At 35.1% G+C, this 26532-nt stretch overlaps 1 protein-coding gene across 1 annotated transcript in view; it reads left to right on the top strand.

The window, feature by feature from the left end:
• The window catches only part of LRMDA (leucine rich melanocyte differentiation associated), a 618381-nt gene that overhangs the window by 516939 nt on the left and 74910 nt on the right, over positions 1-26532 (top strand). The window contains exon 6 of the mRNA XM_072340735.1: positions 1877-1961. Coding sequence (XP_072196836.1) covers positions 1877-1961 — 85 coding nt within the window. The remainder of the gene's footprint in view (positions 1-1876; positions 1962-26532) is intronic.

Below are 26532 nucleotides of genomic sequence, written 5' to 3'. Positions count from 1 at the left end.
GTGTACAGTATGTGACCACTTATTTCTCCAGTTTTTGAAATGATTTACAGGGATGAAATCTTATGTTAAATAGGTGACATTTTTATTCTTGTCTTACCCAGAATTTCCAGACCAAAAGAAAACGGATAGCTGTGAACATATACCTGCTCCTGGAACTTAATTCAGATATCATACTGCTGAATGTTAGAGGCATCCATCTCATCCTGTGAGATGTGGTGTCCTCAGACAATATTGGTCGTCAGGGAGATGATCTCCAATCTCTTGTTAGTCCAGTGTAGGTAGGGCTGCATGTTTACAGTTCACTAAAATCAAGATTATTCACTTTGTCTGAAAGCAGAAGTTGTATTTACAGTATTACCTCTCTGGAAAGGAGGGTGCACAGTCACTGCTAAGAAAGAGGACAGAGGATTTTCTAGAGTGCTCTTCATACCTCATACATAGCATCATAGCTGTTTTGTCAAACCTGTCTGTTTTAAAATATGATGTGTTTTCCTGATTTTTACTAAGGACTAAAATGTGGCTGCGTGGCCTGACAAATCTGACTGAAATTCTAAGCTGGCCTTGGAAAACAAAAGTTTAATATACTAATTACTCAGTCTCTTACCCTTCCACATTTGAATGTACTACAATCTGTACAGCTATAACAGAGATGAAGAGTTCTTTAACAAAATATTGGTGATTTTCATTTCGGTGGATTTCTGCATGTTTTCAAGTTTAGCTTGGTTACAAGCTTTCTTTTTTTTCCCAAAGAAATCTTATGCTTTCATCTTTACTAGCCTTTGTGAATCTGGTTTTGAATTCATTTCACATATATGATTAATTAAAAATTGTTGTTGTTATTGTTGTTTTCTCTGTATTTCCTTTATCTTTTCTATCAGAAATTGTCATATAACTTTTAGTGGGCACTTTTTATGACTGAAACTGGGCACGTCACTACCATGTTATCTATCTACCTAATTCAAACCAAATTTTTAAAACACTATAATGATGATTCTTATTCACCAACAAGATCTGTTATTTTCATATCAGCTAAGAAAGAGAATCCACTACTCAATAACTAAAAAGCAAGATGGTAAACATGGTTTTCCTTGGCTTTAAGTTGCTATTTCCTTTAGATGAAACTTTTTCTTCAACCAGATTATGACTGGTTTACAGAAAACTATAAATTCGCGGTTGAATGTTTTTAATTCAGAATCATAGGATCTTGAAATTTTTCTTTATTATGGGGAAAAAATGAGTTTCCTTTCTTCTCCCTTAAGATTTTCTTCTTAGTAACTCTTCTTAATACTTCTTTAAATGATTTACAAATCTCATGTGAGTTTTAACTGTTTGTTATATTAATCTAGATACTTGTACAGCTTTTGAACATTATAGGCATTATCAGTCTTAAGAGATCCCTTTGCTTAGCTTACAGAACAGTGGAATTTTGAAATCTGGCTTCTGCTTAGTTTTGAAAAGTATAGCATCTTAGCATCTTATCCCAGCTTTGTATTCTCTATCTCCTTTTTTTTTTTCTTTCTTTTTTTTTTTTTTTTTTCCTTCAGGTAAATATTTTTCTATTTAACTAAAAGGAACATGTTTAATGCCACCCAAAGTGTTCCTGGTTAAGTTGGTAGTTCTTTAAAGCTGTGAGCTGTATGGCAATATTTTCTAGCAACGATATCTAATATAATAGTGCAAACTTCTGAGTACAGCTTCCTTGCAAGATTGAAAGTGAAAAACAAATTAAATTTTCTTTCAATTCTCAGTAGTCTTCTATGTCTGTTGATTCTGTACAGCTGTATGCACATCAGAATACTCATCTTACAGGGGCATTGTCTCTGTTTACTTACTGACCTTTGCTCGAAATACTGATAATATTTCTTTTATCACACAGACCTCCAGTGATGCGGCCTCCATTTCTCCAGAGATGAGCTATACACCTCTACCCTCGGGATCCAGAGACCTCACCAATCATAGAGGTAAAAACCAAACTTTTATTGGCATGGCAAGGTGGTAAACTTCACAGAGAGGCCCTCTATGTATTAGTTACCACTGTATTGGCACTTAACTTGAAAGGCACTGTGTTCTCTGTGTTACATGAGAAAACCATACCTGTCAAGATTAGAGATTTTAACTCATGTTAAAGAGGAGTTAAAGGTAACCTACTGGGAAAACAAATCTATGGATAATACCATTTAGGGTTTTGTTGTTGTTGTTTATTTTTGTTCGTTTTGTTTTGTTTTTATGTGTGAGAGAAAAAGCATAGAGGTTAAAGTGCTTAAATGTTGCTAAGTAGATCATTACATGCAGAGCTGGTAATTTTGAGAGAATAAAGTTTCTAATATTTGTAAAGAGACACCTTTTTAGCATTTTAACAATTTAGGGCTGCAATTTTGAAACGTTAACATGTTTTCATTGCAATAAAAGGGGATTCATTCTTCTCTGTTTTTAAGCAATAAAGGCAGATCAGTGTTCAATTTCCTTTTTCACCAGTACTTAGAAATTAAAAAGCACCTTGGTCAAGCTCTTTAAGTCCTTCTGCATACCAATGGAGCAAAAAGTTCAGGGAGCAGGTGAAAAACTGGAGCAATCAGGAAGAGCACATTCCAAGCTCTTTCATTTTTGTTCTGAAAAAGAACTGTAGAACTGTATATAGCTTGCAACATTTTTCAGCTTGAAACCAGAGCAACAACACTCAGTGTTTTCCACATTGCACATCTGATTCCACAGACCCCTTAATATTTTAAGTGTTTTCTAAATTAAGACTGCATAAATAATATGTGTAGAGATAATTTTTATACTGGAATATCAAGATCTAAGTCAATCTTGTATTTATGAATTATTGGTAACCAGATTTTAGTGTGTTTTCAAATTCTACAGCAGTGTAAGTCAAGGCAGCATTAGCAGATACCTAATTATTTGAAAACTTGAGGAAGAAATGGACAGACAATAATGCAGATGGGAAGGGTGAGGAAAGCAACCGATTGGACTTTTGTTCTTTGCAGCCTGTATCACTGTTGTGTCAGAGATTAGATGGCTACCAGGCTGTTTCCTGGTACTTGTGTAACTTGATATGGTGCATGGGAAAATAAATAAATAAATAAAAATTCCAAGGTATTTGCATGCTGAGGCTTTGATTTCAGGTGATATCTGGTAAGCATATTTACTTTGAGGTTGGATTTCTGCTGTTGGATTAAAGGCATAGTAAGTAGATAATAAGTAGGACTAAAGAGTATTATAAAGATCTGTAAAAATAAATTAAAAATATATAATAATAAATATTAAAAGGCACATATCCTCAGACCTGTTTATTTAGATAATGAAAAATTAGGTATGGTTTCATCGCTGGCTTTACCATAAAGGTGCCAGTAGCTTTACGCATCAGAAGTTGTCTGACAGGGCTTGTCATCTGTGGCAGTGTAGCAATACTGTTGATCTAGTAGGTACAACCTGTGTCTATATGGGTGTCTGTTCAGGTCTATAGCTTATTGTTGTCTTCTCAGGAGTTTGAGAGTGCCTATTCTCCTGCTATGAAAGCAGAAAATTATATTCCTCAAATTACCAACATTTTCCTCTTAGCTCTTCACATAATTCTTTATTTCTTCTGTCTTTACTCTTCCCAGAAATATTCTGCTTTGCATGCTAATCATGTGCTGAAAATTTTGTTTATGATTAAGTACAATCATATATTAAGTGAACACAGAAGTGTTATCATCCAAAAAAAAAAAAAAAAAAAGGCATTAAAATTGGCATTAAAAGAGATGATGACATGCTCCAGTAAGTTTTAGGATAAATACATATATAAATGCATATATGTGTGCATGTGTTCACGAGGAAGTCATTAAGAAATCTTTCCAAAATTCCAAGTGTTGTAAATAAACCTTGGAACAACCTACTGGCAGGGCTTATCAACTCCATCAACATCTTTTATAAAAAGAAAAATGTCCAAGTTTACAAGTCCATGCATCAAATATTATGATGATTGAGTGTCTCAGTACATGAGGAAAGCAACAGATATTGTATATGTATTTGTAAACTTTAAAAATTTTCTATATATTCCTATAGTGGAAAAACTGTTATCCTTAAGTCACACGTGCTGAACATTTACTCAATTCAAATTATATTTCCAAGCACAAATGTATTGGCTCTCTATGCATGTTCTGGGCACCTGAGTGCAGTATGACTCGATCCTTTATGAGACCTAATTAATGACCTTTTAGACAAGTCTTCCAAAGTAGTAATTTTACAGCTAGTGTTATTTTTGTTTTATTTTCAAAACAATGATCACAAATTCCTAGGGGTGTTACTAAAATTAGTATTTTATATTTAATTTAATATTTAATTTTATTTGATTTTAGACACTGGTGATTTAGTTGTGTGAAATTTGTACGCTTCTCTTACCTGGTGTATGGAAACTGTTGAGTCATGGCCTGAACCACTGGCTGATCACCTGAGGCAAGCACTGAGTCAGGTGTGGGAGCACAGTTGAAGGCGATTCACTTGTGTGACTGACTGGAAGTGGTGGAGCCTGGCTCCACCTCTCCTAGACCCCTTTTAAGGGCTGACTGCTACTGGGGAAAGGTCTCTTTCTAGAGGTTTATCCTTTGTGCAGTCTTTCCTGCAAACCATAATCTCTGGGTACCGGTGAGTGTTCCTTTCTTGTTTCTTTTCCCATTTTCACCGTAATCATCTTTCCATCTGTAACACCCAGATTAAGAAAAAAAGTCAGTTTATAGACACCTACTCATGTTCCCTTTAAAATAAATAAATAAATAAAATTCCATTATTTCAATTGTACTAGTTTTGAAATTTGTTAATGAAGACTGGCCTTGCTTTTCTTCTTACTTGTCCAGACAATCTAACAAGATGTCTAAAAGGAAATCCATTTCTTATTGTTGTAGAAATGTATTTTTTGTCATTTTTGGCTTGTATGCCCCTGGTACTCTCATCAATATCAGTTTACTGAATATAAACAAAATATTCAAATAATGCTTAAAAATACTTAATATAGTTAAAATGGATAGAAAATAAAATTGTAATATTGTAACTTTAAGGTTAATATTCTTACTGTGCAGGAAACAGCAGTTTCTCCTCCCCTGAGCTATGTTGTATATTCATATTACATAATTGCAATGATAAGAAGTTTCTTTGTGTTGTTCAGACTCCAGATGCCTCCCTAAAAGAGCAGTGCTTTCCATTTGCTGGTCAAAATAGTAATTTATTGTGTTACCTCTTGAGAAACAAAATTTTGAAATAATAAAAATGAGAAATTGTGCTGAATGCTCGGTCTTTGTGCAAACAATATTTTATAACATTGTCTAGAACTTGAATTACTTGAGAATGTGTTCATTTGCCAAAGGTATTTGGTTCCCAGTAACATTTTACAAATGGTCTTTTTTTCTGAGATTTTGCTTCTGGGAACAACTAGTGGTAAGTCTGCCCCATGGGTTACTGGTAGAAGGAAGAAGAATCAGTCTCCATTAAGAGCTAAGCCTGTATTTATGTAGGTAGTTTTTAGAGCCTTGGATTGGATTTATGCCAGGTTTTAATAGTTCCAGTCTATTTTGGCTTTTAAGAACTTCCTGAACAAATCCACTGTCCTATTTTTTTTAATAATTAGTTAATTATCTAAGCATTCTGATACACTCAAAAATTACTTTTTCTCTTTTATATTCTCATTTGAAATTATGTATACCCATATGAAATATATATATATATATATATAGGTATAAATATATACTATATATATATATATAGAGAGAGAGTATATATATATACTCTAGGAATATGTTTGAATCACCTGAATGAAACACATTCTTATTTTTCTGATTTATTTTTAAGACTGAAAGTCTTGAACTGCATTCAGAAGCAGTGCCTAAAATTTCAGGGATGGAATACTTCTTATTAGCCTTCTGAAGGCAATCGGCAATCTTATAAAACAGTTTTTTGGGAAGAAATTGAAAGGAAAAAAGAAATTAAAAACATCAGCGTTCATGGACAAGCACTAGCATGTAGGCATGCAGTCTGTTCTAGAGAGTCCCAAAGTTGGCACTCCAGTTTATTCTTTGACTATTTGTTTGCTTCGCTATTGTACTCAGTGGATTTTGGTTATTCAATTTTTAGCGATGATCTGGTTTGCCTATACAGTTTGCTTTCTGGCTGATTTTTTTGGTATGTCATACACACAATCCAGTCACTGACTTTGTAGAAGTTATGTGCTGGGACGAGGCAGAAGTGTCCTTTTCTCAAATGCATTATGAGCACCACGTGATCCAAATTTCCTATTACAATCCAATAGGCAGCTAAAGAGTTCTACTGCTTTCACTGATTGTTGAAGATAGGAATGTAGAAATTCTAGAGAAAGAGAAGGAGTAATTTTTCATGTGATATGTGAAAGTTCCATACTGTCCTCCAGGGGTTTACCTGTTCTACCTATGTTTTCTCAGCATGATTAGATTTTAGACATAAATATTCTCTAGTTCATCTGAATTAATCACATATGTTTGTCCTACAAGTATCAGGTCTAAATTTTTTTAATGGTCGTTCAGATTTTCAAGTAAAATTATAAAAATGTATACTTCTTAAAAGTAAATATTAATAAACTAAGTCCATATTTTTGAAGGCCTTCAACTTGATATCCTTGCACTCTGAAAAGCTGTTCTATGTTTAAATCACAGGCATAAAAAGAAAAGGAAATTGGTCAGCATAAGAGCTTACTTCCAGAAAGATAATTATCCTGTTTATATTATCATTGCAATCTTCTCCGTTGTTAATATTGACACAGTTGTTAGGTACTCATTGTGTTTTCAAGCCAGAGGCTTGTTTAGAGTTTAAAATTGATTGCTGAGAAAGTCACAAAGCAATTTACGTAGCAACTTATCATAATTAGTTAGATTTCTTTAATGTGAACTGCACTTTATGCTTGTCAATTGATTTTTCTCTATGTCTGCATAAAGCAGTCCACTGTGTGCTGTCCAAAAAGAGAATAATAATCATACAAATAACTGTGGGTAGTGTTTTATCGTTCAGTTAATCTGACAAATTTTTAAAAGTTTTAGCAAAAGATGTATATGTATATAGGAAACATTGGCATTAACTTATTAAATAATTCAGAGTATTATAAGAGAACTGCAAATAGATGTAATATGTGAAATTCTCTATCAAGAATAGATGCTGTGAGTACTTGGAATTTTTTCATGGTGTACATGAGGAACAGCCATATTTCTGGTTTCTAAGCAGCCTCTGTACCCCTTCAGACAAGATCTTCTGACCATGAGATGACTGACCTGAAAAAAAACAAGTTTGCATTAATGGACAGATATTTCCTGGGAGCAGGTACACTCAATAATCATGACGTTTCCTATAAATGCCAGGAAACGTGTCCCAACTGTGAGTTGTGATGGGAATCCTCTTCTTTTGGCATCGTGGGAGAGGACTAAAATGAGAAGTATGCTGTGGGAAAATCAAATCTCATTTGGCTTGCTTGCATGAAATGAGAAATTTTGTTCTATTAGTACTTTCTTTAACTCTTTGTTTTGGAAAAAGAGCATTAATGGAAGCATGAAGAAGAATGGGAAGGAAAGCATTGGTAAAGATGAGTGCCAGTATAAGAGGAAACTTGGTTAAGGGAATGTTTGGTTTTCGTTTCTTGGTTTTTCTCAGTTAAAGTAATTGGAAAGAGAAAATCTGTCAGTGGTTGGTTGGAGTCCTCAAAATTCGCATGTGTAAGAAGACAATACAGAATCTGTTGTGAGTTGATTTCTTCTGGTGTTAGTGAGATAAAGGGAAGCCCTTCTCATGGCCACTGCTGGATGTCCCCTGCTTGAGCACGTAGGCATGCCAAAACAAGTACTTGGAGCTGATCTAAAAGATATGGTTCTCCTTTTATTTCTTCAGCGGTGAAGCTAATTTCATATCTCTGGTTTTCCCTTTCAGACTACTCTGGAGTTTATTTTGTACTCAGTTTTTTTCTGATGCATTTGCTCTTCAGGGATGGAGGAGAAATAGGTAGATTAAAACTATCCAAGCATTCTGTGGATCATTTTTCCCCATTTTTCTCAGTAGCAATTGTCTCTGACAGTGCGTTCATGTTTCTGTGTAGAACACAAAGTCTTTACCAAATATGGAATAAATTGTGGTTGGATTTGAGTGAGACCTTGACTAATGTGGTTCAAAATATGCATTTTCTGGGTCGCTGGATTCATGTTTCTGTCATTTACAGGGTAAACAATTTATTGTCTGTGTACTAAAGGACATTGGAATTGAATCGATATACTGGAGATTATTAAAATTCAATGTTAAAAAAAATATCATTTTGTACATTACAATGATGAGGACAACCAGTTGTGTGTAACCAGGGTGGAGTGAAAGAGTAGATGATATGCAGAGTCCGGTACTGAAATGCACAGTTCTGTGCAGTCGTTCTTGATGGTCAGAAAAGTTCAGACTTGTTTTTAAATGACAATGTATAGTTTTAATTTGTGAGTATTCTCTGCATTCTGAGTTTTGGGAGTGAATTTGGGGGTGTGACCAACCTGACTAGGAGTATATGCTAGGAAGATCACTTCCTGGAGTGCTGTTTTTCTGTGGGAATTGAATACTGGTATTCCTTTTCAAGGCAAGGGTTTAAAAGATAAAATAGAGAAATTAAGTGGTTTATTGAGTTTAGGTTAAAACTTTATTCAACATTTAACTAATTTAACAGAAAACTCCTGTTTGCATCCAGTAGGAATTATAAGCATAAGATTCAGGAAGCCTTTTACAATTATCATCCTTCTTTTTTTCTAGATTCTGTCTACAGTTTCATTTTTTTCACAGTGCTTATCTCCAAAACTGACGGCTGAAACCCTAATCTCTCATTTACTTTTCTCAGTATTCCCCATATTTCTGAGATTTTCATTACGTTTTCCATGTTTGCTGAAATTAATCTAGTAGCCTGGGCCTTAGTCACCAGTATGAATATCACATCAAACTGAACATAATTAACGAGAAAAAAAGTGTGGATTTTGGGATAGATTGGAAAGAGTCTGTTTCACAACATGACTTTTTGTCATGCCAGTTATAAGAAACCATAAGCATGCTCAAGCTTCAAGCAACCATGGCTGTAAGTTGGCAGAAAAACAGAAAACATTGCTTCCTGTAGTTATGCAGATCCACTAATGGTGCAAAGAGTGTACAACCAGTAATTTTTTTTTAAGTATTGTCTAGTAGGTTTGCCACTTAGCTTTATAATAAGTAATCCTTTATGATAAAGAAGACCAGTAGCAGTTACTGAAATTATAGCCCTTCCAGAGAAAACATTCAAAACACATAGTGCTGTGAGTATATGTAGTCTCCTGAGAGATCACCATGTTTGTTTAGTACTCCAGCCTGGCCTGTTTTTTTTTTTTTTTTTTGCAGGAGTCCTCCAATTTTATCATTCAGGCATTTTTACAGCCTCATTGGAACAAATAAACAAACATCTGGAATCATGTGGTATTTAATTAAAAACTTTTTGGCCAGAAATAGTAAAGTCGTGAAAAATTTCCTGTCTCTAGGCTCAGAAAGGCCAAATGATAAAGCTGTTGGCTACAGGCAGTTTTACAATGTATTGAAATTCATAGATTTACACACCTGCAAAAAGCCCTCCCTCCCCCCCCCTTTGTATTGATTCATAACCATTAATGAGCGTTTCATTTAGTGCACAGATTGTAGTCTTTGTTTAAATAGGAATTTATTGTTTTTAATAACAAATATACATGTTACTGTATTACATACAGTCTGTACTGTTCTCTAATAAACAGACAGACTAAAACTCTTGGTTAAATATAATATAATCTTTATAGTACATTTTCCATTTGGATATTCTGTCAGGAGATTGTGTTTTAATTCCAGAGGCAGTAAATATCTTCCTCATGCTAGCAGTGCGTATGTCAAATGTTGAAAATAAGGAATAAGGTATTTTGTTAAGCAGAAGAAAACAGTTATTTTTCAGCAATTCATTTAATGCTTTTTTTGAGGAATATTCTTGGAGATTTGCAATGCTTTTGTAGATCATCATCATAGTATCATAGTATCATAGTATCATAGTATTGTGCGAGTTGGAAGGGACCTTAGAGATCATCGAGTCCAACTCCCGGGATTCGAGCCCTCTGTGTAGCAGAGCGGCACTTCTACCCCCTGCTCCACAGGGGGGGATTCGAACCCGGGCCCCCTGGTGTTGCAAACGGGAATTCTACCGCTGCGCCACCGGAGGCACACATGAAACAGTTTGCTATAATCTGGGGTATTTTGAACTAGCCCATACCAAGTGGTCATAAAATATTTTGTAGTCCGGGATTATTATTTATGAATAATAGTTAGCCTGATGGACTATTAACCATTTTGCATACACTATAGGCCTTTGAATATGCAGCACATAGTCTTATTTTTTTCATAAAATAATGGAATCGCGGAATGGCTTAAGTTGGAAGGGACCTTAAAGATCATCAAACTTCAACCCCCATACTGTGGACAGGGTTGCCACCCTCCATATCAGCCTTGTCAGAGACCCACATAATGTGGCATTGAACACCTCCAGGGGATGGGATATCTGCCACCTCACTGGGTAGCCTGTTCAAGTGCTTCACCACCCTCTGAGTAAATAATTTCTGCCTGACATCTAATCTAAATCTCTCCTCTTTTAGTTTAAAGCCTCCAGGAGTAAGGAGGTGTCTCTTCCTTTTGCTCAAGCAGAGACAAGGGTTCGATCTCCTTCATCTTTCATGTTTTTGCAATCGCTCTCCTCAGGGTCAGAAGTTTACTTATTTTTCCACCCTTACAGTTACATAAGACAGTGCTGTTGGTCTGCCCATGTCACTGCATGGTAACATGCATCAGTCTCTCTCTGATTGCTGGATAATTCTCAGTCTCATTATTTCCTCCCCAAACCTGGCCACCTGCTCAGAAAGGTTTTTAAGCTGGGCACACTCCATCCATGACACTTCTCTCTTCCCTCAAGCCCTCTGGGACTTCAGGTTTTGAACCTGTGCATCTCTGTTTTTAAATAGCTGAACCCTGCACTGAGAAAATGATACGCACACAGGCAGTACTGCTGCAGCTGAATATTGCTCACAATTCTACGTATTGCTTATGATGAAAATAATTTGTACATTCCATGTGGAGCTACATTTCTCCAAAGGTTTAGGTCTCCTAGCAGGAGAGGATGCTTACAGGATCTTGGCAGCTCTCCTGCAGTTAGTGTTACTGAGCTGCATGAAGGAGATGTGTCATTAGAAACAAAGTACTAATTGCCACATTGTGTGGAAGCTTACTTAGGGGGGGAAAAAAGGAAGAAGGGTTGGAGAAATAAATTTCTTAATCAGAAGAGCAGCTATCTGCATAACAGGAATGAAACTTTATTCTGTTGTATGTCAGTTCTTTATGGTGCACACATCATGCTGTAACATGCGCATTACTTCCAAAATATGAACAGCCAAAAGAATGCAATGTATTTTGCATTTCTTTGTTCAGTTTGTGTGGTGTGTTAGGAAGCTGCGGATGAAGGTTCTTTTCTATAACTTTGCCTTCAGCAAAGAAAAGGATATCTTCGTTATTTCACTGTGTGTCCTCATGCAAGAACAGAAAACTGTCAACATTTTGCAGAATATGAATATCTGTATTCATGATCTAATGATATGTTTTCTGATCAAAGTTCCTTTCAGAGCTCTGAAAGCAAATGTTAAGTAGCTTGACAACTTCCTCTTTTTCTCCTGTTTTATGATGTTTTTGCGATCCTTTAGTAGCCTCAGTATTGGAAAAGTAAATGATAGGCATGACATCCTTCCTTAGCTTTGCATACCCTTAAGCAGAAAGCTCTCACCTGTGGATAGAAGGGGGAAAGACAGGAGAGAAGAGGTAAACAATACGTCTAACAAGGGGAAAAAAAATTATGTACCTTACCCAATAGAGGATGATTGATCTTTTTTTTTGTTGATACCCCTTGCCTTATATTTTGCTGTGAGAGAGATTTTGAAAGTTATTTCTGTTTACAGAGGAGGAGATTCTTTTACTGCATGATTGACAACATTGGTGTGTGTTGTAAGACCCTTTTAAGAAAGCTTGTCTATGACTCTAAAGTGCCTAGTAAAGCTAAGCAATCACCTGAAAGACCCCCCACCTGTGGCTACATAAAACTGAAGTAAAGAATGGAGAATAATCCATTGTGTATGCACTTTCCCACCTGCTGAGAGCAAAATGCAATGCAATTTTAGTGCTTGCATGCCGCTGGGGAAAATAGACTCCTAAAATCACACAGCAAAGCACTGGAAGAATTCGGTGAATTTGTACTAAGCATTTTGTTAGAAAACCTAAGGAATTGAAGTCTCTACTTCTCAAGTGAAACAGATGTGTATTGTGGTTCTGTTGGAATGCCTACCAAATGTAATGATGATATTTAGAACAGTAGGCTGTAAGCATGGTGGTTATAAGTCCTTTTGCAGGAGTGCAATGCAGAGGGGGGTGCAAGCAACCCATGTGATATCTAAGACCAAACAAGACTGCAATCTTTCTGTTGTGTTTTGTTTTTTTTTCTTAACTTCTAATTGTTGGGGTCGAAGTAATGTACAGTGAGGTGGAATGTGAATGCAGTCTGAGTTAGAGCTTTCTAAACCATCTGTGATAGTACACGTGATTTCTTACAACTATCAGAGAACTTAATTCATGTTCATGTTTGTTCTGTGTGATGATTTCCCTGCATTAGCTTAGCTTCCTCAGCACTAACTGCTGGTGCTGAGGTACCGTATGCAGTCAGAGATGTGCTTAGATAAACTACATCTGTCTTATCTATACTACTTCTTCATAGAAGGGAGACAATTCTCAGTGTTTTTGCTTTGAGGGGGAGCAGCCTGTCTTAACAGTCATTTTTGTTCTCATGAAATAAATGAAGCGGACTTAATGGAAGTCATCCTTTAGGAATTCCCTGGCATAGCTGGAATCAGTCTGAGAGCAAAATTGGCAAATGACACCCCCCCCAACAGATTCAGTTGGAATTCATGGAATGAGAAATTCATCAGAGGAAGGAAAGAGAGTAACTTTATAATGAATAAATTAAATATAAGCTATTAGGTCATTCAGAAGCAATTTGTGCTGACTAATGACAACCATTATTGATGTAAAGTATATATGTTAAGAAAAAGAAATACTGGATGGAAACGCCGGTAAGGTAAATTGAGATATGTAGACATCTGCTCAGCCTCTAATTGTGCAATCAAAGTTTGCCTCTTCCCTGTAGCACAATTCTAGGTAACAATCACAGTGGAAGTATGGAGAATGGCTGAAGTCCTTCTCCTAACAGTTAATCATTGCATGGGGATTTTCATTTTTGTTCCACTCTGTCATGGTAAAAAAAGTAATCTCTTTAGCAAGATGAGTTTAATAATAAGCTAAATTGGATCTATCTGATGTATTTTTCATTGGAAAATTAGTAAATTGACATTAATTTCAGAAGTACAGGAAACACCATTCAGTCAGGAAAAGTTCCCATGAGAAGTTAAAATACAAATAATGCTTTGATTAAAAAAAAAAAAAAAAGGGGGGGGGGGGGGGAGAAAAGGTATGTCCTGTAGAGTATAAAGAAAGTTTGATTTAGTTGTAGAGAGGGCTTGATCAGTGAAAACAAACTGAGTGGCAAAATTCGTGTATGAAAGGTCCCAAGTGGGAGTGTACTTGTAATACCAGCTTATCAGGAAGTCAAATCTTGTTCTGTTTTTTTTGTTTGTTTGGTTGGTTGGTTGGTTTTTTTGCACTGTCACAGGCAGAAAGGGAATCATTAGTACTGTTTCTATGGTTCTGCATTTTTTTATTTTTTTATTTAACTCAAACATAAAACTTCAGTGCAGAAACTTTGGAGGGTGCCAATTGCTATGTTAGTTTACAAAATTGTGCAAGTTTATCCCAAGCTGACATCTTGAGAGGGCAAACAGCATCTGATCCATAAAGCAAGATCTTGAGAGTAATCAGCCCTGTTGTCAAATCTGTATAAATATTTTGGTTATATTGTATCAATTATTTAAAATTTGAAAAGAATCATTCTGATAGCACAAAATTTTATCTTCTGGAGAAGAAACCAGTTCTTTTTACATGAAGGTGCAACAAGAAGTTCTAATTGCTTTTTGTGATATGAAAATTGAACTCTCATTTCATTATGAGTGTAATAGAGATGATGCAAAGACTGAAATGAAAAGCCAAAACCAAACTACAGACATACAAGCTAACATTTATATATTTCAAGTATGATAACTAATACATTCCTTAAGCTTTTGCTTGTTTTGTGGTTCTCTCTAGGGGTTTTAAAGATTAAAGTATTTTGGACTGTCCTAATTGCTCTCATTATTCTGCTCCTTTTAAAATGTATCTTAAATATTTTGATTAATTCATCATCATTGATGCGTGTTTTTTGGTAGCTCTTGATTTGGAATTAGACTTGGAGATGACTGAGAATGGCCTGAATATATTTAACCTCTGTAATGAGAGTTTTATAGATGATGTTTAAATTAGAAGGGGGGAGGGGGACAGTGAAATAGATCATGTTGTAATTTCAGTAATCAAATGCAATGAAATATGTCATCAAGAAGTTACTTACGAATCTTAAATCTTAGGATGACTGTCAGATTTCTTTTTATCTATGAACAATGACAATCATAATTTGAAGATGAAATATACGGTCAGAGCTTTTGTCTCCTTGACAGTCACTCCAATATTTAGACAAAAAATCGCTCTCTTGCAGATTCCATTAGTCAACGCATGCTTTTTACCTTTTCCCTCATGTAACTCCTAATATCCTGTGAGAAGCCAAGACAAGTAGAATTGAGTGTTATCTCACACACACATAAAAGAAACTACATAGGAGTATGTAAAGTCAGAGGAACTTTAGAAAAATTGCCATAGATGGCTTGAATGACCTAGGGGATAATAGGACTGCATTTGACCATTTTGAATATGCTTTTGAGTGAGTACACAACCTTCTCTAGCTGATTTAATGCCTTCTCCTACATTTACCTGTGCTTATTGGATAGCTGAATGAAATTTTAAAAATATTTTTATTATTATTATTCATATGCAGTTACCTTGATGATTAATTTAAAAAAAAAACAAAAACAAAAACAAAAAACAAAAAACCAGCATCTGAGACAGCCTTGAAGAGCTGCTTTGGGTAACAAGCCAGAGAGAGTGAAGAGATTCTGATTAACAAGGCAGTTTGCTTTTATTAGGTATCTTTTATGTAGTGTCTCTGGGCATTTACAGTGCAGTAATCTGTGGAACTTGGCTAAGAAAAGTGAAAGACCCAAAAATAAAAAATGAAAAATAATGGGGATTCTGAAAGTGAGGAAAGAAGGGAGCTTGATCTAATGTCTTAAGGCAGTGAGCTGTGGGTCACGATTAACAAAGCATCTGGCACCTGCTGTCTTCAGTCTCTGTGCTTGTTTGTAGAAAGGTATACACATCTGCTCATGGGATGTGGTACTTTCCTTGTCTTTACTTTAACCTGCTCTGGCTTTGCATTTATCTGAACACCAGTGTTGGCAATAATATGTCAAATGCATCCTTGACCAATGCCAGAGTAATAGAGAAGGGTTACGTATTGAAGTTCAGAAGGATTTTACCTTTTTTTTTTTTTTTTTTTTTTTTTTTTTTTTAAAAGAGAAAACAAACTTATCAGTAAGAGTCATGACTTCTGGAAAGTTAATTCTGGGCACTGCAGTTTCTTCCTGAAACACAGGAAGAGTTACGTTGACATACAAGGTACAAATGTGGTTTTACTTTGTTATCTATATTGTTACATGTTGAGATCACCGTCAGATGTACATATAGCAAGAAGTCATCTGTAGCTTCAGTGCATTTACACTGGACAAGATAGACAGTAAGTAGAAGAAATACTCTTTTCCTTTTATAATTGAGAACCTGATGCAGAGAATAAAGCATTCATTTAAGAAAGTATTGGTAGCACTAAAATAAATACCCTAATTTGTGGTCCACATATTTAAAACTAGAACACCCTATTGCAGCACGGGTGACTGAATCAGAAGCATGTACATTTAGATATTTTAATGATTTCATCAGACTGTCTTCATGTTGTCAAGAGTTAGATCTGTCTGGATCATTCTGGCTTTGCCATGTCACTCTTTTCCCATTTTTGCAGTCTGGCTATATGTTTATACATGTTTATATATGTTTATATATGTTTATATGTTTATATATGTTTAAACTTTCCAAAGGATAAAATGTGCATGTTAGCATGGTCAGAACTGCTGTGTACTCATTCAGGCTGATGTAGTTCAATGCATGGTTGTTTATTCTGATGAGTGAATCTCACAAAGTATAAAAATAAATAAAAGAAACTGGTGAGAGGCAGTGTAAACAGATAAGAATTAATAATACCAGTGTCTGCTGATTATCTGACACCATTATCTTCTTGAATACATTAAGGAGTATTCAAAATAGCTTGTAGAAGTTAGTTTCTTCTAAATCTTATCAATCTTTTGAGATGAATTTTGATAAACTAAATGGATGGGTGATATCCAAATATATGGCCTTCAAGAAGGCTGCATGCCAGGTCCTGCGCTTGGATCATAGCCACACTGTACAGTGGTGCAGGCTTAAGGAAGAATGACAGAAAATTGCCGATCAGGAGAAGACCTGGAAATTCTGGTAAACAGGTGGCTGTATATGAGCCAGCACTGTGCCTGAATGGTCAGAAGACCAATGCCATCTGAGCCAGCATTGGAAGTACAGAGTTTGCTCTGAAAGTAATGCCTTCTATTTATTTATGTGGAGACTAAAACAAAGAGCACAGTAGCAGTTTGATAGAACCAATTCCCAGCTAAAAAACAGTTTTTCAACATAGCCATGAGCTATGCATTTCACCACCAATGAGCAAGAGCCTGCATGCTCTGCATTTAAAACTCAGCAGTAGCAGAAGTGACCGCTGCTAAAGTCACCACCTCTGAAATACACCACTCACTGCCTCAGTGTGCTCACATCCAGTATTTGGTCTCCATTAACATTCAACAAGCAGTGATAAATGTCAGTGGGTGCTGTTTTTTCCTCATGAAGGAATTTCATTATATACCTTTAATTCATAAGAATTTCTGCATCAGATGTCATTGTGTCAGATTGACCCTCTGCTGCTATGTCTTACACAGCAACAAAAATCCCTTGTAATGTGGCCAACAGGACTGGAGAAGGGATTGTTCCTTTGTACACAGAACTGGTGAGACAACATCTTGAGTGTTTTTTGGTTTTCAGGCATCTCACTAAAAGAAGGGCATTGAGTTGTTGGATACATTCAGAGAAGAGCAGTGAAGCTGCTGAAGGGACTAGAAAGCAGTACACATCAGCGGTCTGTGAGAACTTAATTAGGAGGAAAGGAAATTTTAGCCAAGTCATGTGACTCTTTTATCAGTCACAAATGACAAAACTCAAAGAAATGAACTCAGGTTGTGCCAGGGGAAGTTTAAATTAGATATTAGGAAGAATTTCCTCATGGGAATGGTGGTTAGGTATTTAAGAACAGGCTGCCCAGGGAAATATTGGAGTAACCATCCCTGGATGTATTAAGAGACATGTTTCATGTAGCACTTAAAGATATAGTTTAGTGGTGGACTTGATAGTTAGAAGATGGTTAAACTTAATGAAGTCCAGAGTCTTTTCCAACCTAAAAGATTTTGTGATTCTATCTGGTTTGTAGTGATTTTTTTTTTTATTTCTTTTTTCCCCTTTGATGTTGTACAATTTGATAAATGGATACAATTTTGATAAATGGTTTTCATTTACAAATGTGATATGGCGCCCTTAGAAAGATTTTTTATTATTATTATTTTATTTCTTTTTGTAGTTTTTGTAGCAGCAATTGCAAAACATGATTTAAGGGAAAGAGCAATACTGTATCATTTAGTCTATTCAAACCCACTATTCTCTAAAGGGTATTGTGAAGAGAGTGACAGCATCCCAGCTCAGCTTTAACGTGCAGGTGATGAGCAAGCCAAGGGCTTTTTCATCAAAGCACAAGTTTTTTCCTGTCCAGTAAACCCAAATATCAAAATGATCTGCACTATGCTTTTCTGAGTTGTTCACAAAAATAATTAAGCGTTATGCGATCGCTTCTGATGCTGTGTCATTTCATTGCTGAAGCTGATGTTATTATGGTTATAAACTAGTATAGCATAACAGCTGTTTATCAAAATATTCATGGAAATTTTCTGTGACAGGAGAAATGGGCATACTTGTAATACTGTTTCCAGGGGAAAAGATGCATGTGCTTAGATTTAGTCAAAATTATGGCATACTGTTCAGAACTTGACAGAACTAGTTCAGCGCATAATCCATAATAAAGTAGGAATGGAGGTATTTAAACACTAATTCAGTGCATATCAGTTTGTGTGCAAAGACTATATTTAAGATATTTCAAAACAGGTTTTTATAGCAAATGCTTCCCAAACTATGGCATGTATCCCAGCCTTGGGATATGAGTAAAGTCTTTATCTAGGATTGTAAGCTGTGGTTCCATGGTTTGCTGTCTCTGCCTAGTAAAACAACTTGTGGATGTTACATGCATTTTTGATTGATGAGGTATTGAGGAGGACTTGGGTAATGAAAAAAATTATAATAAAGCCTAGAGAACAGAGGGAAATGGCGCCAGGAATGTACATATAATTTAGGGTAAAGAAAAATAATGAGTGCCCATAAAAATAAATGGCCATGATGTTAAATAGACTGCAGATCATTTGCACCTTGAGGATTTTCTCTGATTTCATGCCAGTAAAGAAACATGGTAATAGGTCCTTGTGTTTTTTAGCTAGAAGAGTTTCTTGTGCACAAATTTTATTTAAGTCATTTGAATAGTCCTAGAAATATTTATAAGTGTGAAGGGGAGTAGAGGAGGAAGATGAAGACAAAATTCTTAAAAAGATTGTGCTACTTTGAAGTACTTAATGTCCAGGTCGTCCTTGATCATATGTATATATATAATGTCTCAATCTTTCATAGTTGATAATGATATTCTGAAATCTATTTTGAGCACTTGTAATTACTTCAGTTCTATTCAATAAGAATTCATTTTTTGATCACTCTAGATGTGCAAAATGAATCTGTGATTGCTGGCCAGTTCTTACAACAGTTGTGAAAATGTTTGTCCTTCAGTGTGCCAGTCAAAAAGAAAAATGCTTTGTGACTTTCTTACTTAGAAGCTATTACCTGTAGGTACTTTGGGCTACAGAGTAAAAGTTACTTTTCCTATACTGCTCATTGTAGGTTAAAGTGGTGGATCAGCTTCCACGGTCAAGGAAATAAATGCTCCTGCCTAGTGTGCAGCCTTGCTTATTTCTTCTGCTTTATTACAGAAGAATATGGTTGAATAAAAACTACCGCATCTGGTGATTTCAAAATAACATTCATCTACGTCACTATTGCCTCTGTTGTAATCTGTTTTGTGTATAATACAGTAGTATCCACATGTGCTAATCAACATTCCATAGCTTCTCTTATTTTCATTCTTGAGCTTTCATTGAATTTGTAAGATGATTGTGCAGATCAGTGATTTCCATTTTCTGTACAGATTCAGGCAGTTTACAAATCATTTGGTTGTCATACTGTTGTGTAAGAATTTTTGCGGATGTGCTCTTTCTCTCTGACTGAACTTGTTAAATCATACTGAAAGGAAATTTGGAAAGCAACAGATTTCTTAGTAAAACTTCATTAGTTCATTGAAAGGTGGAACAATCAACAACTTTCTCCATACTCAAGTTCCCAAAGCAAGGAGGAAATTTATAGTCTCCCTTGAGACATAAGCTGATTTGTTTTCCATCATTTATCTGAAAAGTTGATGTTCACTATGATAATTCATCAAACAATTTTCTTGAAGTGTATCTGGCAGGACTTCTTGGCTTCAGCCTTTGAAATTTTGAGTTTCTTCATCCACTGGAACAGTGACTCCCTTCTTATTGCACATCTGGAAGGAATGATGTTGCTTTACTCTTGGGTTGTGATTTCACCTCTCTGAGCTGTGTGTATCTTCAAATTTTTGTAGATGGAAGAGGAAAAATGCTACTATTTATAAATATCTTTGTATTGAAGTTTCTGTTTGCAAACTATAAAATAATCATTGTTAGGTAAGAATAGCAATGAGACAATAGAAGAAACAATAGTGGGGAATTTTAAGTGTTACCATTAAATTTAAAATTTAATTAGCAATATGGGTACTTTACTAGATCTTTCATGAGGAGTGAGGGGATAAATTACATGGGATTACTTATTTCATGTACTACATGTTAATCATGTTGTGTTATTTAACCTCATCAAACACCTGGTTAAATGAAGCATAGGTTCTTGGTTCTATTGAATATGGTTCTTTTTAGTAACAGCTTAATAATGCTTCAGACATAAAGGAATTTCATTTTAAGTTTAAGGAGTTTTCAACAGTGAATTTAGACACTACCAAGAGTTCTCACCTTGAATTCAGCTCTGCAGCATTAAGTAAATAACAAGAAAATCCCAAATAATAAGTGCAAATGCTTATGCTTAATTATTGGAATTACTAATTCATATAAAAAATTTCTCACTTCAGCTTACTAATGGAAATGTAATTATCTAATAGCTGATTGTCCCTATTATCATGTTATTATTTATTATTAGTTGTAATAATTATTTAATAGCATTAATAAAATTTCCTGCCATACACTTGAAAAAGAAAAACAACAACAAAAATTTGAGCAGTCATTTTAATTACAATATGCACATGCTTTTGCCTTTTCCTGTATATGGGTGGTTTTAAGCATGTAACTGGAAGACTTATTGAATGAAAGGCTATTTATTGGAACAGAGGTTAATGCTATTTGCAATCTTTATGTTGCTAAAAATCTAGGAAAGATTGGATTTGGTTTAATATTTCAGTGAAAAATGTTGTAAGGCAGAATGCCAACAGGAGATGCATTAATAATCTATAAACCTGTGGTAGCCAACTAATTTGGGACATTATAGGAAATCTTGGCTTTATGTTGGCCAATATTTCTAATATGAGTTTCCATCAATAAGTGCAGGAAATACTAAACGTAGTTATTAATCTGCAAGGAAGAAACTAAAATTCAGTGATCAGATTTCTCTTCGGGAAGAAGTTGTAGGCATTAAATTTTAATCCACTGCATTATAAAAGGAATCATATATTGTTTCTGTGGACTTCAGAGGAAAGTTTTCTCATTACTAATTAGTAACAAGGTCTCACTATTTTTCAGATGTGATACTTGATTTCCTCCCATTTCTAATTCAGTCTCCCATATCTCTTCATTTCTGTCTGAAAACCTTTGAGTTATGATTTAATAAGTTTTACTACAACAACTAATAATTATGTGGATGTATACATTTTTGTCAGTTTTTCATCTTGCCTCTGTGCTGCAATAATGTTCTCTGGTACAAGGAATTATCCAATTGAAAGTTTAACATTTTATACAATATTCTGAGAAGCAGAATAGAAATACAGATCAATTACAAGTGTTAGTGGACATTTATGATCTCAGAACGTTCACTGTCCTTGGCAGATCTACTTGCTTGTGGCTTGCCAAGAGGGCTTCCTTTATGAGCTGATAAATTTGGATGTGATGAAGGATCTCATGTGGCAGATATTTGAGATTTGTGGCTAAGTGAACACACAGAAATATTAGGTTAAGAAATGGTTTTGATTTGATTTCAGAGTTCCATTAATTGTTTTCCCTGAAATTTACTCCTGTGTGTAATCTCACCATGTCATTTAGTTGACATCTCTTAGTTTCTCCTGTCTCATGAGATTTCCTTGAGCTTTCACCACGCTGTCATATAAACAACTGTTATATGAATTGTCTTAAAGTTTTTCTCCCATTGTTCCACTTAATCAGGTGAATTAACATTATTCCAGATCCACTTTTCCCACATTGTTTTTTAGTGTTTTTGGGTTTGTTTGTATGTTTTTTGTTAGAGTTTAGTGCTCCATTTGTGTTCTTATACTGTGTCTTGGACTTTACTTACTTGCTATTTCGCTTGCTATTTAATACCAGTTTTTCCTGATGTGAACTGATGTTGTTTTTCATCTGGGAAGATTTTGGAAGAAAAAACAACTGTGCCATGCAATATGATTTGACAGTGGTCAGAAACTGTCCCTATGGAAGTTTATCTATTTGACCATCCCTATTAGACTTGTAGTTCCAGGTCTTAAATTTCTGTCTAATTATTTTGCCTGAGCTCATTCATTTGGAGTAAATTTTGAGGAACTTAGTAATTGTCTTCAAGGTCAGTTTTCTACCAGTGCATCAGTATGAAGCATATAGCCAAGGTTCTGAGAAGAATGTGAAAGCATTAGTATGTTACAGTTCTTTTAGACTGCAAGTTCTTATATAGCTGCCTAGTCATTATGTATTCTATAACTGCTGATCTCTTACAGGAGACTATATGATGTTTTAACTCTATTCTGTATGCCTGCCCCAACAACAGGTTTCCATAGAATTAGAATGTATCTAGTACAAATTTCTCTATCCATGTGTCTGTTCACTAGAGGTTTCTTGATAGGAAATATATGGGAATAAAAACTAATGATTCCACAAATTATTCTTATTAATTTTATAGTTCAGCGTTCTTCTTGTTGAGAAGTTTACTTTTATTGGATTCTATTGTGTTAATCTCCTTGGAATTTAGTGAATATCACATCCAAAATAAAAAATAAGTACTGCATTCCAAGAGGGATTATCATTCTACTAGCTAAGCATGAGCTATGACTTGCACTTTTTGAACACAAAATGAACAAACAAGGAATTTCTAGTTTCAAATCATAATATGGTCACCAGTAATAGAAAATGAATAAAAACTTCCTGCAAACATTCACAGGTAGTTAGAACAGAGATACCTGCAGGGGAGAACTGTACTTTTTATAGAACTTACAAGAAACAAAGTGGAAAACAGTGTGGTTAAGGATGATGGTGATCATTAATTTATTTTCTTGATCTGTATATAACACATCAAAGAAATTATGTACTTCTCTCTGATTCATCTGGGATAGGTAATAACTTCTAGGGTAAAGATAGGATATTCCTCTGTGAAAATAATAGTCATCATCCCATGAGAGCAGGTAGAGGTTTATGATTTCAATCAGGAGCACCCAAACAATGCCTCTGGCCATATGTGGCCTGCTATAGACCAATTTGTCTGTCCTGTGTTCTTTTATTGACTGTTCCCTCTCTCATGAGCCTCTTCTGGCATGGAGTATGCAGTAGCCCTGATGAATTGTTCAGTCAGTGACAGTGTGTTCCTGACTAGTTTGTTTTTTCCCATGAGTCTTTCAGGAATAGGCAGAGACTTAGCTGTGCAAATGTACTATAAAGTTAACACTTAAAGTCTGAAACTGCTGCTTATGTACAGATCACCTTACCGTACTGTGTATGTGCTGTAGGTCTGGTCACTTGACAGAATTTGATCAAACTGGGGTTTACGTCTCTCACAGAAAAGCTAGATAAGTTCTACTAGTTGAGGGAAGGAATTAAAGCTGATCTTTCCAGGAAGACGCTGATTGTCCTCATTTACCAGATCTTACCATTAAAATTCTGACCTATTGTTTGAAATTTAAAAATTACTTAAGATTTATTTACAGAAATATTTTAAAGCATTAAGTGTAATTATAATAAAATCTAGTACCATTTTAAAAAGGTAAATATTGAAGATTCAAAACAATGAAATAAGTGTTTGGAATTGTATTTACAATAAAACATTTAAAAATTGATAAGGAACATTTTGAGACATTTGATTACTAATATTTTCTTGGAAAAAGATCAGGGTTGCTTTTCAAGTTTCTGAAAGGATCTTTTTCAATCTAGAATATACTATGAGTGTGTAAGAGGTGTATTATGCCTGGGCATAATTTGAATCAAGTAGAAATATTTTCCTGTAACTTCATACATAATTATTGTGCATATTCATGTCAGACTGCCCTTCTGCTGCCATCTGTCACACAGCAACAAAATGTAATGGGGTAGTGGTGGGAAGGTTCAACCTTCACTGCCATACCACCAACATCCACCTCTGATGTCATGGGCCAGCATCATAGAATAGGAGCCATTACTTTCAGAATAACCTGTGTATGTGTGTGATTCACTTGGTTTTATGTTTCTGGGGGAATGTTGGACTTTTGTTTGGATTTTAGCTAAATTAAGGCTCTGTGAAAACAAGAACTTTCAAATACTCTCAAGCTGTTCATCCTGATGTTTTTAATTTATCTATGAATTTATTTAAACATGGGATAAAAAAAAAAAAGGTTTAAACATGAAACCAAGTTATTCACCCAAAACCTATTTAGCCATCTTAGTTTCTGTTAATTGATATCTGCATCATGTTTTTGTGATTATATGAGACAGTTCATCAGGTAAAAAGTTGAATGCTGAGCTTCTCTCCTTTGTTTCGGTGACAAGTTCGTGCTCTGTCTACCAGTATTCAGAAAAAAATTCTTCCTTATCTTCCTTATTATATTCTTAGGGTTCAAATAGTTTCACACTTTTTAGTAACGTAATTCTTACGCACTTCTAACATTCCAGAAAGGGTGACTTCGTTCTTCAGCAGCATCTTCATCTTTCTTTTTCTCAAACTACTCCCCATAACCTGTAGAACACAGCTTGTAGACAGTCAATAATCTATCACTCATTATCTTGAAATAATTTATTTCAAGACATGTTAGTCTGAGTGAATTATAGATTTGTTGAAGAAGTCTTCAAGATTATAAATACTTGCAAATATATCTTAAGTATGCTGATTTAGGAGAAACATTAACTGTCTTTACACCTTTTTAGTAGCCAGTAATGTATGAAGAGGTTGGATATTATATTGGATATTTTAAATAGATGCTAAGCATAAATATGTTTAGAACAGTCGAGGAAGAATTAAGTACTGTGTTGGTATACTATGTACTCAGAGAAGTGTTGGTTTTACCTAGCATATCTGCTTTAGTTACTGAGCTTAGCTATAGTCTAGCAAAGACTGGAGTGAACTTCTAGTTCTTGGTGAAACAAAAAGGGAAATAGTTACCCTCAGCTCTCAGTGCTGAGGACTTTTCTTTTCTCTACTACCTACCCCCTTTAAGGATTTACCAAATCTGGTGTTTTTGTTTTTTTTTTTATTATTTGTTTTTTATGCTGTTGTGCTTTATTGACACGGTTTTGTTGTGTAATGTTGTGTAATTAATTTTGTCATTCGTTCTTCTGGATTTTAAGAGAACTGTATTGAACATGAAGTGATCCGGTGGTAGTGGGAGATCTCATAGTAATTTCTGTCTGTAGAACTTGTTAGGTGCAAGTAGAAAGAAAATTAGTTTAAATATCACTAATATTTTTTCTTTCTTTCAAGTCAAGATGCCTATAAAAGATGTAATGTATTGAGTATTTCGTAAGATATTCAGATGTCTATTTATACAGTATATCATAGTGGGGATACTAAAAGTTGGACTGGATTCTGAAGCTGATGAAAAAACATAGGTCTTTACAATAAGATAAAAATGTAAATTTTACAAGAGAGCATCAATACAGACATTGATCTTCTGTCTCTTTGTGGTCTAGTAATTGCTGAGGAAAAAGTGTCTTCTCATTTGGATTACAGCTTTCACAAGCATGCTGTAATCACTGGAATGAGGTAATGACTTCATCTCCCTGAAGAGTTTATCCCATTGTAGTTTTCTGAGAGATGTTAGATATTTACCCTCATGGCATACAGCATGAAATTCAAATTGACCAGTGAAAATGGTGTGATTTAATTATTTTCTAACTTCTGTTGGACACAATTTCCAGAACTCCAGTACGTGTGAAGAAAGAAGTAAAATAATGTTAGTTTGACTGAGATGATATGCTTCCTGCTGCAATGCTTATGAACATGAATATAACATTAATTGCGTGTTAATCTCTTCACTTGGATCTAAAAGAAAAATAGAAGTGATGGGAACATTAAAGGGTCATGTTCTTAGTTCTCAGATGATGACTAAATGTTTCTCACTTGCCTGTATACTTATTTCAGCAATTGTCTGCTGAAGTTGTGCGGACTACACTCTTCTAGTAATGGGGCCATAGAGTTTGGCCTGCATTCCGTTATCATGATGACATTTGCTTAGCTCTCCTTTTTTGTCCATCCCAGATCCTGTTTTATTTCTCTACTTTAGCATAATAATCCCTAACTCAAGATTTGACTGTTTCTAGTAGCCTCTTACAATTTTTCTGTTGATAATGTGGAAAACTGTTACTGAGGACAGGGAAATAACACAGGAGAATAAATAGGGTGAAAATATAATCACTGTTAAAGATACCCTAAAAGATTAGCTCTCAGTAAAGTTAGTGGATTAAGTAGATTCACAGAGTTGGGGCTAGAAAGTATATATGTGTGTGTGTGTGTGTGTCCTGACACCCACAGATATGATGCTGAATAAGAGTTTGCGTTAAACTAGAACTGGAAAAGAAAATCTGGAGATTGTGCACTTTACCCTCCCTAAGAATGTCTGATAAGAGATGCTCATGTTGAGTAACTTGTTTAAAAGGTATTTGTATATTG

Source organism: Excalfactoria chinensis, chromosome 6 (assembly GCF_039878825.1).
Source record: "Excalfactoria chinensis isolate bCotChi1 chromosome 6, bCotChi1.hap2, whole genome shotgun sequence".
In the NCBI taxonomy this organism is placed as follows: domain Eukaryota; kingdom Metazoa; phylum Chordata; class Aves; order Galliformes; family Phasianidae; genus Excalfactoria; species Excalfactoria chinensis.
This window is presented reverse-complemented; position numbering and strand designations above follow the sequence as displayed.